The sequence below is a fragment of the Bos indicus genome, chromosome 7 (genome assembly GCF_029378745.1).
Source record: "Bos indicus isolate NIAB-ARS_2022 breed Sahiwal x Tharparkar chromosome 7, NIAB-ARS_B.indTharparkar_mat_pri_1.0, whole genome shotgun sequence".
Taxonomy (NCBI): Eukaryota; Metazoa; Chordata; class Mammalia; order Artiodactyla; family Bovidae; genus Bos; species Bos indicus.
In genome coordinates, this window is record NC_091766.1 from 73388689 (window position 1) to 73406259 (window position 17571).

General features: G+C 36.5%; 1 protein-coding gene across 2 annotated transcripts in view; it reads left to right on the plus strand.

Moving 5' to 3' along the window:
• The window catches only part of GABRA1 (gamma-aminobutyric acid type A receptor subunit alpha1), a 58340-nt gene that overhangs the window by 18904 nt on the left and 21865 nt on the right, over positions 1-17571 (plus strand). For both annotated transcript variants that reach the window (XM_019965356.2, XM_070793959.1), the window contains exons 4-7: positions 394-461; positions 8595-8815; positions 10928-11010; positions 15854-15997. In XM_019965356.2, coding sequence (XP_019820915.2) covers positions 394-461; positions 8595-8815; positions 10928-11010; positions 15854-15997 — 516 coding nt within the window. The remainder of the gene's footprint in view (positions 1-393; positions 462-8594; positions 8816-10927; positions 11011-15853; positions 15998-17571) is intronic.

Consider the following 17571-nt stretch of genomic DNA (forward strand, 5'->3'; position numbering starts at 1 on the left):
GTAGCCTAAATACCTGGAGAATCTGGCAGGCTGTATAAGAATAGTTAAGCTTAAATCATACCCATATGCTAACATGTTTTTTATTACAACATGAAATGGTTTGGTATCATTCAGGAAAGTGTGTCCATTCTTACAGAATCCATTAAGAATCATCTGACCTCTCCATAAAATCTGTCTCCCAGAGTGGCATATTTAGGCTCCCTTCTCCATTGAAAAATATTCACTGTGAAATTTCATGTGTAAGCAGTAAATTATCAGGACTACACAGTGGAGCAATTTTAGAAATAGCTAATCAAAGCCAATAAATTTCCCATTTGGGTGTGAGTATATGGTTGTGAGATCTAATAAGGGCTGTTGATAGACATTCACTGTCCCAATTTCCTGCTTCATCAGAGCGTGTAACTGAAGTGAAGACTGACATCTTCGTCACCAGTTTCGGACCCGTTTCAGACCATGATATGGTAAGTGACTCTGCAATTTTGGTTTTTCTGGAGTATTTTCTAAATTTAACTTTTGAAAGGAAAAATATGGATTAGGTTTTTAGGAAGTAATTTGCAGTGCCCTGGGTATATCTTTGTGTTTCTCTATGTGCATAATAAGCAATATATCATACATATGTAATATATATATATGTAATATATGTATATATAATATTTACATAATGGAAAATACCCATTTACTTTTCAGGCCAGGCCTGTTTATAGTTATCAACGACTGCAGTCTTCTTTTGTTCCATCACTGAAATTATTCCTTTGCCTTGGTCTATGTTTTGTGATTCAAATAGTGTGAATTACCTTATATTTCAGTTAGGAGGACATATTGATTGAAGAATGTTCGCTTTCTGGATCGCCAGGACTGTCATAGAATAGCTGTAAACACTGCAATTTCTGAATTATTTTTGGTTAAAAAGGAGAAATGTGTATAAAAGCTGAGCAAATACTTGACCAGAATTAGACTGAGGATGAAATAACACCTGTGGGAAAGGTTCGGCTTCACTGCAAAAGGCAATCATTAAATTATTACCAAGAGTGAGAATAAAATGAATACATACCTGCTCTCTCTTTTCCCAATCCAAATGAACATGATTTTCTCTTCTATCTGATGGGAATTGGTAAGTCTGTAGAGCTCTGCAGATATTATATAATATTTCTGAACTCTTGACAGCCAAACTCCTATAGAAGCAAAAAAGCATAAAGAGGCCATGAGACACATCATTACAGTTATTTTGAAGATACATTAATTAAATACTATTTTTTGAAATATCTTTTTGTTTACACCATCTTAAAAGTCTTCTGATTTCCTAATAGCTCAGATGATTCAGAATAAATGTTAGAGAAAATAACAGTTTATACCAGCATTTCCCAAAGTGTGGAAATTCACAAGGCACCCAGAATGGCAGGGTTAGAGCTCTGACCAGTCCCGAGGTAAGGTAAACTGCTGAACTGCATTTAATCTAGTGTGTTCCAATCATATTTGCCCCAAACCCTTTTCTTCAAGTGATGCTTGTTGACATTCTGTGACTCAAACATTGGGAAATGCTGACTTAGGATAATTAGATTTTGTTGTTTTTGTTTAGTCTCTGAGTCATGCCCAACTCTCTTGCTACTCCATGGACTGTAGACCACCAGGCATCTCTGGCCATGGGACTTCCCAAGCAAGAATACTGGAGTAGATTGCCATTTCCTTCTCCAGGGGATCTTTCCAACCCAGGGATGGAACCCACATCTCCAGCATTGACAAGTGGATTCTTTACCACTGAGCCACCAGTGAAGCCCCAGGATAATTAGATGCTTTACACTTAAGACAGGTTATGAATGTAACCTGTACAGATTAGAGTCAGTGGAGCATAGAAGAGATAGCAGAGTGGTAGGTAAGAATACAAATTTCTGAACCAGAATGCCTGGGTTTATAATACCAGTCTTTTTACTATATAAGAGTGTATCTGTCCTTGGGGAAATTACTTAATATGTCTCTTGCCTCAGCTTATTCATGTGTGAAATGGGAGTAATAATAATAATACATCATGGAGTTATCACAAGTATTAAATGAACTAATACATGAAAAGCACTTAAAAATCATTGGCATATCCTAAGCACTCAATAAATGTCAACCACTATCACTATGTAAGAAAAAGAAATATCAAAGTTAGCCAGAACGGTGGATTTCTTCCTCTGGTAATTCATTTTGCCATTGTGGTCAGTCCGTAGACCACTTTATTGAAATACTGTGCAATACAATAATTTTTACAAACTTGATTGTGGTCTGAAAACTATTGTGATTCTCCCACATTGCAACTCAATCTTCCCACAAAACTATTATTCTCTCATGCTACTTTTCTAATTAAGAAACTTTAATATATCCCAGTTCAGTTTAAGGTCAAATGTAAGCTCCTCTGCCTATATCCCATAATAACCATACATGATTTTACCACTTGTCCTCACTTGTTCCCACGGACTACTTAGTGATTTGCATAAGTATTACTTTCTGTGAGGCATATCCTTGGGGGCTAGAACTTCTGATTCTAGGATTCAGCCTTGCTGAATTCAAATTCATCACTGACAGCAGAGTGACATTGGAGCAAATCAATCTTGTAAGGCTCAATCCTTGTAAGACTTCAACAACAACAGCATCCTTGTAGGACTGTTAGGAATTTTAAATGAGATACATAAATAAGGGTCTATCGACAGTGCTCAATAAATAGTAACTATTATTATTTTTTGTCTCTGAACCCCTTATGATGGCATGCACCCTTTGTAGAAATTTCCTCTAACCTCTATCCATTTAAATTTTGTATTTCCCCAAAAATCCAAATCAAGACCCAAATGCTTGATGAAAACTTTTCTTTTATTCACCCAATAACAAATTAACTTTCCCTTTCTGCATTCAATCATATTTATTGACTGTAAAATACAGTTTAGCTTTTGGTCTCATATATAACATTGTTTTGTTAAGTTACTTATATTAGTATCTTATTTTCCTAAAGTGATGCCAAATGACATAAAGGCAAGCATGTTTCACATCTCTTATACTATCAAAGCATTGCTGTTTTACAGTAAGTGTTTAATTTCTACTTACTTGGTAAAAGGTTTATGAGTCTACATTAACTTTTAAAAATTAAGGTCTTCTGGGACTCAGTAAATAACACCCTCTTTCCTACCTGAGTTCTGATTGTTTTGATAAATAAGATAGCAAAGGACATGAAAAAGGAGGATATCATCTTTATTACTAATAATGTTGATATTTTAGAAGGTGGCTTATATCTGCAGACAAGTGGTTTCCAGAGTAAACACCAGGGTCAGCCAGAGTAACCCACCCAATCAGCAGGCAGTGTTGGCTTCCCTCTGCAAGAGTGGGGACTGACCACGTAAAACGTGTAGCATGGAGGAACACAGTAGCATTTGCGAGTCTAAAACGGAGACTCGCATTTTTGATGTCTTCTCCATCAAAAATGGAGAAGACAAGAGGAAGTTGCTGAGATAGACAAGATTAATTTCTCTTTCCAAATTCTTCTGTCGAGTTAAATTACTTGTCCTCTCTCCCCTCTCTGAATAGAACAGTGTGAGAGACAGGAGAACTTTCAGAAGTTTTGCACTGGTGAAGCTTTCTTCTCATAGATGGAACACCAAGAGAGGGGATAAAGGATTACAAATAGTTCACACTAATAAAGATATTACTCCTCCTCCTAATAATAATAAGGCTATGTGCTTAGTTTCTCAGTCGTGTCTGACTCTTGGTGACCTCATGGACTGTGGCTCACCAGGCTCCTCTGTCCATGGGATTTTCCAGGCAAAAATACTGGAGTGGGTTGCCATGCCTTCCTCCAGAGGATCTTCCTGACCCAGGGATTGAACCCAGGTCTCTCACATTGCAGGTGGATTCTTTACTGTTTGAGCCATCAGGGAAGCCCAATAATAATATGACTATTCTCTATCACTGGCACCTAGCATGATGTCTCAGGAAGAGTAGATGCTCAGTAGAAATTATTAAGGGACAGTGCCCAAATAAAGCCATATACAGTCAAGCACTTTTCTCTTGGAAAATATTTTGCATGAACAGTGATGTCTTTTCTCTTAGACAAAAGATTCTCACTAGGATTTTGGATACACTATTAACCCTAAGATTACCATAAATTACTTTTTACAAATGGCCTTTGGTCAATAATCAGGTCAGAAGAAGGGACCAGAGTCTAAACCAGTGACACTGTTTTGCCTAAAACTCTTAAATAAGCCAACATTTGAATTGTTCTGTCACAGAAGCAAATTAGCCATAAGTATGCAACTGATTTCCTAAGTGACTAGTGGAAACTGTACCTAACCACTTTGAGAAGATTAATATTTAAACTACATTATGGGAGAATTATCCATAAGAAAGAGTGGAATGATTTACAGGGTAGCAAAATTAAAAGGCAGAATGACAAAGCTATTTTTCAAGCCAGGAAATATAGTTTTTAAACTGAGTACTACTAAAGAACTAAATAATAATAACCATAACAACATTAAACACTATCGAATGCTTATGTTAGGCACTGTGCTAAGGATTTTCTAGATCATATATCTTTTAATCCCCATGCCAAAATTTTTGCTACATGTTATTATTATCCACATTTTCCAGAGTAGAAAAGTAACCCAGCTAGGCAACAACTTAAACTCAGGCTGTCTGTCCTTAGAGATTCCACAGATCCCAAAGTATCTGACTTCATCTGGAATAGAAAACAAAATTAGGACAACTCCTTAACTTTATTTTAAAAACCATTAATTGGCAATCAAACTGCACATTCCCAGGGCACTAGGTTCTGACAAAAATATCCAGGCAGCACAATCAGAAAGCCCTGTTTTCCATAGTGCTTAAAATGTATTAAATCACAGCACACAGAGATGGTAATAAATTGTGCAAGTGGGAACACTTCAGTACAATATTTATTTAGAAACATAACTGATGTTGTGTCCCTGTCTTCAGAATAAGGCTCATGTTCTCCAGGGACCTGCTGTATTGAAAAGGGGAACTGGGAGAGAATTTTTGCTTGAGTGGTGGAGGCTGGAACACTGAACCCCGAAGGAAGTATTCACCAACACTTCTTATTTGTTCAGACACACTTCTGTGGAGTCTTCTCTTTTGCCTTCTGTTTTTGTTTTACTTAGTTTTGACCACTTTCTCACTTTCTTCATTTCCTGTCCTACCACCCTTCCAAAGAAATAGCACTTTTTTATTCCCTGATACCTTGAAATCTAATACAAATTTGTGTTGAAAGAAAAACAAAATGGGAGACCAATAGTAACTTTTAACTTTTACTGAGAACTTCTGTGCTTTAGATCTTCTTGCAAGTTTTTCACTTGTGTTGGCTCACTTCTGACCACAGGCAAATGGAATGAGTATTGCAATGATCCCTACTTTATTGGCAGCCAAGGGCGTTAGAGTAAATAAGAAAATTGCCTAAGGCCATTCATCTGGAAGAAGGACAATTCAGTTCTAGTTAGCAGATTTATAATTTACATTTGTACGCTTTATGCCATGGCTCTTCTCTCTCCTTCTTGTTCTGACTTCCTAAAGAAGGAGCTCTGGCACATCTTGGTCTAGTGAATTTCGACCAGGGGGAGAGGTCGGGCTGTACAAGTAGCGACTGGGAGCTGCCTGCAGCTACCATGGCAATATTGCAGGGGCCATTCCCAAAACATGGGAAAACAAATATTTCATCCTTGATTAGGCAAGAAGTGTTCACGATCAACTGCTTTCATATCAGTTTTTTTTATTTTATTTTTTAACTTTACAATATTGTATTGGTTTTGCCATATATCAAAATGAATCTGCCACAGGTATATATGTGTTCCCCATCCTGAACCCTTATCCTTCCTCCCTCCCCATACCATCCCTCTGGGTCGTCCCAGTGCACCAGCCCCAAGCATCCAGTATCATGCATCGAACCTGGACTGGCTTTCTATGTCTAACAAAAGGAAACATAAAAATTAAAGCTTATTTAATTTTGTTCTTTGTGCATGTGTATGCATGTGTGTGTACATGCACTCTTGCGTAACCAGAACAATATTTGAAGAGAGAGTATCTTAAAGGAATTTGGATGTCATTGTCCATCATTAACACAGGGAAATAAAGCTAGCTTTAAATATGTTAAACTGTAAGCCTTAGGAGCTTGGCAGGTTTTGACATTTTTTTTAATCTTAGCTTTTGGGATATATCTTGTCAAAGACTTGATAAATATATTTTATCTTATAGGTAACATTTATTTTATATTCAAAAATCTCCTTGGAGCAAGCAAACAAGCGAACAAATGTTTTAGATTCATAGTAATATGGTCAGCTTAGACATCCTTGGAGCCTTGATTTACAAATGACCCTTGCCTCCACTGTTGACCAGGCTAAAATTTTGCAGCCTAATAAAGTATAGAGCTCATGTGACTGACTCCTGAGTAATAGACATAGATAGCATCATTGTCATAGCCCTGACTTACAAGTTTGTCTGTTGTCTAGAGACGAGAACATGCACAGCCCAGACTAAACCCATCCATTCTGCTTCCCTGGCAAGCACTCCTACTCTGGATCCCTTCCTGATGCAATCCACAGGCACTCTCCTCATTTCTCTCCGCATGAAAAACACTATTCTAAGCCCATCCTACTCCTCCACGAGTTTCTCCCATAGCTTCCGAGTCTAAACAGTTTCTTCCTCTGTCAAATTTAACAGATGCTTAACACATGTTTCTAAGTAAATTCCTACGTCACATGTCCCAGTGCTTTTCATCTGACACTTCCAGACAGAAAAAACAGAGTAACTTCTCTTGCCTGCAAAGACAGACTGGTGTCATGTTACATTTTTTTAATTTCTATTTCAATCAGCATTTACCACTATGCCTGGTGCATTATAGACTTTGTTGTTGTTCTTTAGTGGCTAAGTCATGTCCAACTCTTTTGGGACCGCATGGACTGTAACTCACCAGACTCCTTGGGAAAGTCATGGGACTTTCCAGGCAAGAATACTGAAGTGGGTTGCCATTTTCTTCTCCAGGGGATCTTCCTAACCCAGGGATCGAACTGTGTCTCCTGCATTGGCAGGTGGATCCTTTACCACTGAGCCACCAGGAAAGCCCCTCATTATAGACTAACCAATAATAATTTTTACTTGATCAGCAATGCCAACTAGTGCTCTGAAAATTTTCATTCAAACTTTACCCAATTTTGCATTAACCTTCGGAAAAAAGACGTAGTAAAATTCATGCACAAAAAGCCTGAAGGTAGACACTGTTTATTTTACATGCCCTAAAGACAACATGTATAAGATTAAAAAAAAGAAAAAAAAAACAGCAGCTTTCTGATACATCAGGGTTTAGGGGTTTAGGAAAATGGAGCATGATGTTTTTAAGTTAGTTTTCCTTCCAGTTTGGAGCATTCTAAGATTAATGGAGAATATGGTAGTCTTTATTTCAAACCACTGAGTTCCAATTTTAGTGTGTGTAGCAAGTCCTGTAAGAAAGATTGATATTATTACCCCTTTCAATTTTAGGAGCTGGTAAATCTCATTGCTTGTTTTCAGATTAGAAGACGTTTGTCTCAGGGTATTGCCATGAGGAATGCTGTATTTATTCAAATAAATAGATTCCCTGGCTATGAATGATGAAGAGCTTCACACCATTTCTCATGTGTCTCATACACATCAGTTTAGTTCAGTTGCTCAGTCGTGCCCAACTCTTTGCGACCCCATGGACTACAGCACGCCAGCCCTCCCTGTCCATCGCCCACTCCTGGAGTTTACTCAAACTCATGTCCATTGAGTCAGTGATGCCATCCAACCATCTCATCCTCGGTTGTCCCCTTCTTCTCCTGCCTTCAATCTTTTCCAGCATCAGGGTCTTTTCAAATGATTCAGTTCTTCCCATCAGGTGGCCAAAGTATTGGAGTTTCAGCTGAAACTCATACACATATATACTCACAAAAACACACTCACACACCTGCATACTCGGAATTCTTTTCTCTCTCTTTTTTTTGGAAAAGATGCAAATTACCATTGAAATGGATTTCTTATTTTCATAATCTTGTTCATTGTGTAGAACTGAAAGTCTGTATACATTATTTGTGGGGGAAAATGTTTACTTAGCCAAAAAGAAGATTATTTCAGCATTAGCATCATGGATGTCTTGGGATTGGGGTTTTCAGAGACCCTAAGAGGGTCCCTAGAATGTTATACTCTATTTTTAGAACTAAAATTGTCTAATTTAAACATTTTCATGTATGTAATAACCTGTAACATGAGTTCTGTTTTTATTTGCAATATATTCTGTCCCTTTGAGTACTGATATGATGGAGGTGGGGTGGAAGTAAGGTGCTAAGTTCCTTTCACATATCTGAGAAGATATTCAGCAGAATTTTTCTGACAAAATAGTGTTTGAAATTTTAGTTATTTTTAAAGTGATTATGCCAACCAAGGATTCACCTGACACCGATAGGTTCAGGCCACCACAAATTTACTTGTAGAAATATCATCCAGCTCGTGTTTTGCTTCTAAAGTTTCAAAAAGGATGCATTGCCGTTATAAGACATTTGCATTACAAAAACAGCACAGTGAACTCTTTGCCATTTTCCCAAATTACCTAGGAATATACAATAGATGTATTTTTCCGTCAAAGCTGGAAGGATGAAAGGTTAAAATTTAAAGGACCTATGACAGTACTCCGATTAAATAACCTAATGGCAAGTAAAATCTGGACTCCGGATACCTTTTTCCACAATGGAAAGAAGTCAGTGGCACACAACATGACCATGCCGAACAAGCTCCTGCGCATCACAGAGGACGGCACTTTGCTGTACACCATGAGGTAAGGAGGACTCGCTTTCCCCATGAACTTTTCTAGACCTTCTCTTCCACGTGTAGATTAACATCAAGCTGATGGGCCAGTGTAGAGCATCTGGTTTCCTGTCCTCCCTGTTTTTCAAGTTTAATACTTACTCTACTATGAAAACTAAACAGGCTGAAATATTATGCAAGTCAAAGTGTTAAGTAAAATGATTAGACAAAAATGAAGAAAATGTTTACAATGTATATTAACTAATGCAATATATAGCTCCAACATATTCTAATTCAATAGAGGGACTTCTCTCTACTATTACTTCATGACTTCCTGCCTTACAGTAAGGTGTAGATTAAATTTCTAGAAGCTATCTTCTATATGTATCTGAAAATGTTTCTATTTAAAAAGAAGTGGGGAAAAAAACAGAAAATAGAAAAAGTTCAAAATTTTTAAACATAAATTCATGTGGCAGTATACATATTGAAGAAGTGTATGATTTCACAATGATGTTGTTAATGAGAAAGAATATAAATATTACTAATTTTGCTTAAACTGAAGACTACATGTATATTTTTACTTTATAAATATTTCCCCCATTTTGAGATTACTGGACAGCTCAGCATCTGAACCAATCATTCATTTATGGTTAGATGAAAGAAGTATGAATCAAAAAAATTTTTGAATATTTTTAGATAAAATTTTTTTTTTATTTATGAGAAACTCATTGAGGACTAATAAATAAGCACTTATTCTTAAAGGCAGCTGTTATTTCATATCCAAATGACTTGTTGAAATGTTGTTTCTGTAGATCTGGCCAGCACTTGCTAATTTAGGCCATTCAGTTATTCCTTTGGTATGAAAAGGTAATGAAGGGAATGCCTCAACTTGGAGGATTCTGTTTAGAATGAAAGTAGAGTGATACTTTGCCTTTAGAGAAAGCTTCCAAAATTCCTAGCTTTTTATACCCAAATATCCAAATAAGAAACAAAGAAAACATGCTTCAGGTGCCACTGGAGATAGATGTTGGACTCAACTAGTAAACGTGTAATGGGACTGAAAGAATGAAAATTCAGAAAAGAGAGAAAGAAAATAGAGAATCAGTGGACAGGTATGTTGAGAACTTTCCAGATCATCCAAGCAGGATCTGTTTATATTTGAACTTTGAAATATTTTCCCTTGTAAAATATCCTACACTTGTTTTTGAGCCTAAATCTAGCGTGTATTTCTACTAGCTGGCAGTTACCTGAGGAGGGATTTGCACAGACTAAGAAGTTTATCTATTAAAGGTTCCCAATGTATCTAACATTCTTCATCAGGAACTAACATAATACCCTTCTCTGAAATGTCTCACCACCTTTGCTAATTTGTTACCACTTTCCTAATAGTTTGTCCTAAGGATATGAGTTTAGTTATTAATTTACATGTTTCATATTTACTTTAATTAATATTATAATGACTTCATGATTTTACTGGTTACAAAGACACCTTATCACATTTCTTGAGTTACCTAATAATATAGATAAATATATTTTCTGAAACTTATGTGAGGAATTTGGGTACAAATTTTCCATAGTTCCAGCAAATGAGATCAAATATATTTCAGTGAATTCCTTTCTTGACTACCCTTTTAAAACATAAATAGAATTCATGTTCCCAGAACATAGGGACTAAAAAGAAGTTCTGCAGAGTCCTGGCTTCCGTTAGGCAGTGGATTTGTAAATAAAACTAAACAGTTGGAATAGAGTGAAATGACATATAAAGGAGTCTAAATGACTCTAAGCTTCCCGAAGTCTGAGGACAGTTCCTCCCTCACATATCCCTTTGTTGTTTAATGCATTTGGTGCTATTTTAGGGAATGGAGTGGGGAACTAGATGGTCACAGAGAACAGTGTTGAAACATTGACATTACCACATGTAAAATAGATAGCCCGTGGGAATTTCCTGTATGATGCAGGGAGCTCAAGCCCCAGTGCTCTGTGTAATTCTTTTCAGATCCTTTGATTATTAACAGCTCAGTATGACACTGCTGTTTGTGCTCTTCTTTCTTGCTTTCTTAATATATTTGCTCTAGTTAATAATATCCCAGTCATATTTATCAGAAAGTATCTGATCTACCCTATATTTCTGTTAATTTCTAAGACTGACGGTGAGAGCCGAATGTCCAATGCATTTGGAGGATTTCCCTATGGATGCCCATGCCTGCCCTCTAAAATTTGGAAGCTGTGAGTAAATTTATTTTATTTTTGATTCTTATGAGAGCATGTCTTTAAGCAAGCACCTCCAATTCATTATGAACATTAGAGAGACAGATAAAGAGTATCAAGAAAACTTAAATAGTGATTTATTGCAAGTGTTTTCTATAAGTAACCATCTTTTACTTCACTTTTTAATATCCTTTCAGGAAGGGGTTATTCCCCATCCTCTAGACTAGAAAGAATAAATTTTACTATTTAGTGGAAAAATTTCCATTTTTTTTCAAGTTATATTCATAGAAAACCAAATGAAGTATGGATGTTTATGCCTCATAGATATCATCTTCTTTCCAAAAAATGTTGGTCATTGTGTTTATTTTATATAATTACTGACATTTGTTTAGTCCTAATAATTCGACTTGTTTATCAGATAGAAATATTGGTAGATAGTAAAGGACAATAATTAGATTTTCTTAATAATGAAGCCTTAACCTAAGGATGATGCCAGAAAAGAAGTTAATTATAGTCTTAAAACAGTTTTAGCTCTGTTTGGATAGCTCATGAAATGTACTTACATATTATTGCTTCTGAAGACATCTTAGATAAATTCACTTTGTAATAACTTTCAAGGTTTCTACATCTTTAAAATATGCAGGCACACATTAGAGAAGCCTGGAGAACAGTGGCCAGCTGGTTAGGCTCTCTGGTCTTCCCGTTTTCCTGCTTTTGATTAGCGTGCATGCATAAAGTGAGGAGGAATTATGTATTCCTGGTTTCTGCAGGGGAGTTACATATAAGGACTGACTCAACTTCTGGACTAACCTAACCAGCTTTCTGTTCTCACTAGTCAGGCAATCTGAGCAACTATTTTGGTGAAGATATGATTCATAGAAGAAAAATAGTGGTAGTGTAGGAAGACAGCTAGCAAAGAAAATAGCAAAGGGCCTTCAGGCTCCTAACAGTACTAATCATGGAGAGACAACTTTCTCTATTTATATATCTCATTCTATACTAAAACCCAAGGATAAACTACCTACTTCAAAAACTGTCAGCTACACAGCCCATTGGTGAAAACTATTCCCCCTCAATCCTTTTCCGAATGTAATGTATGTTCTATGCCATGACCTATTACATTTTTTTTCTGATTACCAGTTCCATTTTTAATGATACTATTTTGTATTATGTGTTACTTATATGCCAGGCGATGTATTAAATATTTGTATATGAATCAACTCAGCTAATCCACAAAATAACCTTATAGTTCAAGGTATCATACAAAATCAGTACTCTTTTTGCCTAAAATGGTTCTGATTTATATCTAAAATCCTAGTATAACTACTAAATAGTATCCCCTTTTGCCTTCAGAGATATCTTGTTTTAGACATTTAACTATATGTTTAGTATATTAATCAGGAATACTTTTAAGCAGTGAGCATAGCTTAAAAAAAGGAGTCTAAATTTTCATACAAGATATATGAAGGTAAGTGATTATTGGTTAATTGCTGGTTAATTTAGCATCTTAACAAGGATGATGTTTTAAGATATTCTTAGATGTTCTTCCTGAAGACAAAATGTTTGCTGCTACTCCAGCCATTGCCTCCACTTTCAAAATAAAGAAAAATAGGGAGCAGAGAAGAAAGGAGTAGTGCCTGTATCAAAAAAAACTTTCCCTAAAATCCTAACAGACATCTTCTCACATCTCATTAATCAAAGCTGTGTCACATGACCAATGCTAAATACAACGGAGGCTGGAGAAACAAGGCACATTTAATTAGGCACATTGTCATCCTGAAGAAAATGGATAGTGAGTGGAACACAAATAGTGTCTTATATAAGAAAACTGAAATTTAAAGGCACATAAGTAAGCTGTTTTCTACCTCAGAGCCTTGGCATATGCTCTTTTCTCTGTCATGGTACTTTTCCCTTGTTTCTTAGCATGGTTGGTTTTATTTATCCCTTACATCTCAGTGTAAATATTAGTTTCTAGGGCCTTCTGTGAAGTCCTTTTCAAAATGTGTATATGGTCCCATCAGTCTTCTGATCATAATACACATTTATTTTATACCATTTATCACCAAGATAATTGTTAGTTTTAACATTGTTGTTATCTGGAGACTGTAAACTCTTTAAGGGCAAAATCTATTTTGTTCTGCATTTTCTAGCACAGAGCCTAATATAGTGTAGGTGCTCAGGAAGTATTTATTGAATGGGTACAGAATATAATCAGGTTTTAAGTATCTATTCAGTATTTAAGCCTCAAAAAAAAGAGAGTTTAGGGACTGTGGGGCTTTAAACCTCAAGAGAGAAGACATACATTGAAGAGCAGGCTCAGATGGCATATGCTTGGTGCGAAAGAGGACCACGGTGAATTGCTGTACCTGCCAGTGGTGTGGGAAATGGCAATGGTTATACACTTATTGTATAGTCATTTCTCTAACCTGAACTAACCAGCTTATTTCAGAAATGAAGAAGTTAAAGCAAAAGTGATCTGGAAATGTTTGACTCAACTTTTAAAGGAAACATCTTGCCAAAATCTGAGAGAAGAGAATAAGGAAGAGATAAGCAAGATGATTTTGTGATAATTTATTAAAGCACTATGTAGTAAATGTTTTTAAAGTATCTGAAGTAGCTTCATGCATATGTTGATAAGAACCAAACTTGGAAACGCAGATGTCTTCTTTACTACTCTCCATGAGATTCTGAATGTCAGTGCTACCTTACACTTTCTGCTTGTTAGGGATAACACCCTTTGTATAAGGCCAGATAACTCGAAGATAGTATACAGAGGCAGCTGACATCTTTTAACTGCTTTCTGAGGAATATACAGTATAATGCTTTGATTCTAGAAAAAGTGATTCAGATTATATGTGGATAATAAGATCTAGGCAAGTGCTAGATGTAGTCAAGATTTAATAAATGATCGTTTCCTGACTGACTACCAAGCAGTGTTTTATAAACAAGAAAAGAGGGAAAGAATTATGAATAATAAATAATTTTAGAAATTATTTAGTGGACCTGCCTCATGCAAATGAAAAAACAAAGGCCCATAAAACCTAAGTGACAGTGTCAATTAGCAGATGCCCTTTTGTTACTGTCTATGCTGTCTTTGTTTTTTTTTTTTTTTTTTCAGTTTTTTAAAAAGTGTTTATTGAATTTGTTACAACATTGCTTCTGTTTTTGTTGTTGTTCAGTTGGTAAGTCATGTCTGACTCTTTGCTATCCTATGTACTGCAGCATGCAAGGCTTCCCTGTCCTTCACTATCTCCCTGACTTTGCTCAAACTCATGTCCATTGAATCAGTGATGCCATCCAATCATCTCATCCTCCTGCCCTCAATCCTTCCCAATATCAGGGTCTTTTCCAATGAGTCAGCTCTTTGCATTAGGTGACCAAAGTACTGGGGCTCCAGCTTCAGCACCAGTCCTTACAATGGATATTTAGGGTCAATTTCCTGTAAGATTGACTAGCTTGATCTCCTTGCTGTCTAAGGGACTCTCAAGAGTCTTCCCCAGCACCACAGTTCAAAAGCATTAATTCTTCTGCACTCACTTTCTTTATGGTCCAACTCTCACATCCATACATGACTACTGGAAAAACTGTAGCTTTTGTTTTACCTTTTGGTTTTTCGCCCTTGAGGCATGCAGAGTCTTAGCTCCCTGATCAGGGATCAAACCCGCACCCCATGCATTGGAAGGCGAAGTCTGAACCACTGGACCCACCACGGTAGTCCCTTCTCCTATCATTAAAATTTTTTTTTTTCTTATCTACTGATTTATTTGAAATGTGAGCTTAACAGTTCTGACTAAGTGGTTGAAGACTTTCTAATCTTTTCTTTAGGCTGAAGAGTGTCAACTCAAAAAAGTTTTTATAGGTCCTACTTCTCAGATACTGACACAAAGGATTAATAAGATGTATCACCTACTGTGGAGCTTTAGGTTGAGGCTTTAGGTGTATCTGTCTTCTATATTTAAAACAAGAAATTTCATCATGTGAATTTACTCTACAGTTTGGAAGATTTCTATTGAGAGATAAACGCAATGAGTAACCACCACTTTCACAACAATAGCATATTTGTGGTGGATTTCATACACAGTGGAGTTTCTAAGAAATTGCAAGGAATGAGATACTGAATCATTTGATATAAGTTGATAGTGACACTTTTTATTTCCCTGTGCAACTATAGTAGCAGCCCATTGGCAACACATGGCAAAGTATAAAAAGATAGATCTAGGCACTGTTGCTAACGATAGTGCAATAAAGTCACAAGAGCTCTAATTCGTCAAGAAAGGACACAGGTCTAGAATAGGCTTCATCATTACTTACATGACCACCAATTGTCTTTGCTTAGCTTTTGAGCAGATAGTAGAGATTTTTTCTCTAGAAAATTATTGACAGCAGTGGAGTAGAATGAATAGCGTTCTATATTCTTATATTGGTTATCCCACTAAGTAACTGTGGTGGTTTAGTCTGGTTTTCCCAGAAATTAACTGTGGTAGTGATTTAGTCTCTTAAGTTGTGTCCTACTCTGCAATGCCATGGACTATAGCCCACCAGGCTCCTCTGTCCATGGGGTTTCCCAGACAAGAATACTGGAGTGGGTTGCCATTTCCTTCTGCATGGGATCTTCCTGACCCAGGGATTGAACCCAAGTCTCCTGTGTCTTCTGCTTGGCAGGCAGATTCTTTATCACTGAGCCACTTAAACAAAAGGATATAAACAATGTGACTCTACAGTTTTTCCACATAAACATTCAATGATTCCAGGTACCATAAGCCCAGTATGTCCTCTTTGGTAAGACCCTTCCAGTTGACAAACAAGAGTTTGTCAAAAGAGTGCCAAAACATATGGACCATTTTCCATTCTTCCCTTTTAGATGCTTATACAAGAGCAGAAGTTGTTTATGAGTGGACCAGAGAGCCAGCACGCTCAGTGGTTGTAGCCGAAGATGGGTCACGCCTGAACCAGTACGATCTTCTTGGACAAACAGTAGATTCTGGAATTGTTCAGTCTAGTACAGGTAAGTGCTATTTGGGAACTTTAGATTGGGAAGAAGGAGCCGAAAAACTTTTTGTAGAAACTTGCAAATTCAGTTAAGTCCTTCAATAACAGAAGTAAGGAGAGTGAAAAATTACACTAAACTGGGGAACAGTTATGCTGGGAACTAGTGTAACCTCTATAGACCTGTGATCTTGAATTTTGATCTCTGGTTTTTCATCTGTTTGTTTGTTTGTTTACAAAATAAAGAAGTGGTTCTGTGTGATCAGGGTAGCACAGTATTTAGATATGTGAACTCTTAGAGAAGAATATATGGGTTGAATACTTCTCCAAGTTGCCAGTTAATTGTGGTCACCTCATAGGGTTGTTGGAAGGAATAAATTATATCCATAAAGAGTAAATTATCACACTTTGGGCACATAAAAAAACTCTTAATAAATGTTAGCTATTAATATCATCTAGGACCCTTTTATTGTCATGATTCAATAAATCTTGGTAAATTTATAGCAGCAGTCATTACACATAGGATGCCAAAACACCTTCCCCACCTCACTTCCTCCACACCTAACTTCATTTGTAACTCTAGCCAGGAAACTTCCCCAGCTAAACCCTATACTGATCACTCTATTTTGGAATTAAAAGTGGATGGACCGCCATCTTTCTCGGTGTTGTAACTGTTTTACCAATGAAATACTCATAATTAGATCAGATTTTCTATCAAGTAGTCAAATCCAAAATTTTAAACTTTTGAAGTTTCAAGAAATAATGAGTTTAGTTATTCAGGTATCCCTTTTGTGACTAACTGATATGTGATCATCAGTTCAGTTCAGTTCAGTCACTCAGTCGTGTCCAACTCTTTGCAACCCCATGAATCGCAGCTCGCCAGGCCTCCCTGTCCATCACCAACTCCAGGAGTTCACTCAAACATAGGGCCAGATAATTACTGATAAAATTTGTATCCTGAAAATTAGGAAAACTTACTCCCTCAATCCCAATATTTTAAATTATGTTCAATTACTAAAAGCTTAGCAAGGGTCAACAATTTTACAACTGTCTTAATTTTGAAATTCATTCATTAACTTTGATTTGTAATTTCTAAAAAAAAAAAAAAATGATAAGTAAGGGTAGAATTGCTCTTTATCTCAGAAAAATTTTTCTCTTAAATTTCAAACTTTATATTAGGACCATGGTCATAATCTGATCATTCTAAATTCAAGTGATAGGTAAATATATCTTACTCTGATTATTGGATAACTGCTGCTTAACAGGACTTAATCTTTTGCTCATGTTATAGCATCCTTGGTTACTCTAGAAGTTGAAACGTTTATGTTTCTTGTTTTGGAAAATGAGAAGATTGTTCTCCACTGTGCTTTACCTACCTGAGAAATGCGCTCGGCATAATGGGAATGTGTCAGGCTTTGCAGTGAGAAAGGTGTGGGCTCGAGTCCTAGTCCTGCCACTCAGAAGCCTGGTGGCACTGAGAAGTTCATTTATCTAATTAGAAACTGTTCTCTTCTAAGGATGGGGAGCCTCTAATTTTGTATTAAAGATAAGATAATATAAAATGTTAAGCAGAACGTTATACAGTAGATGCTC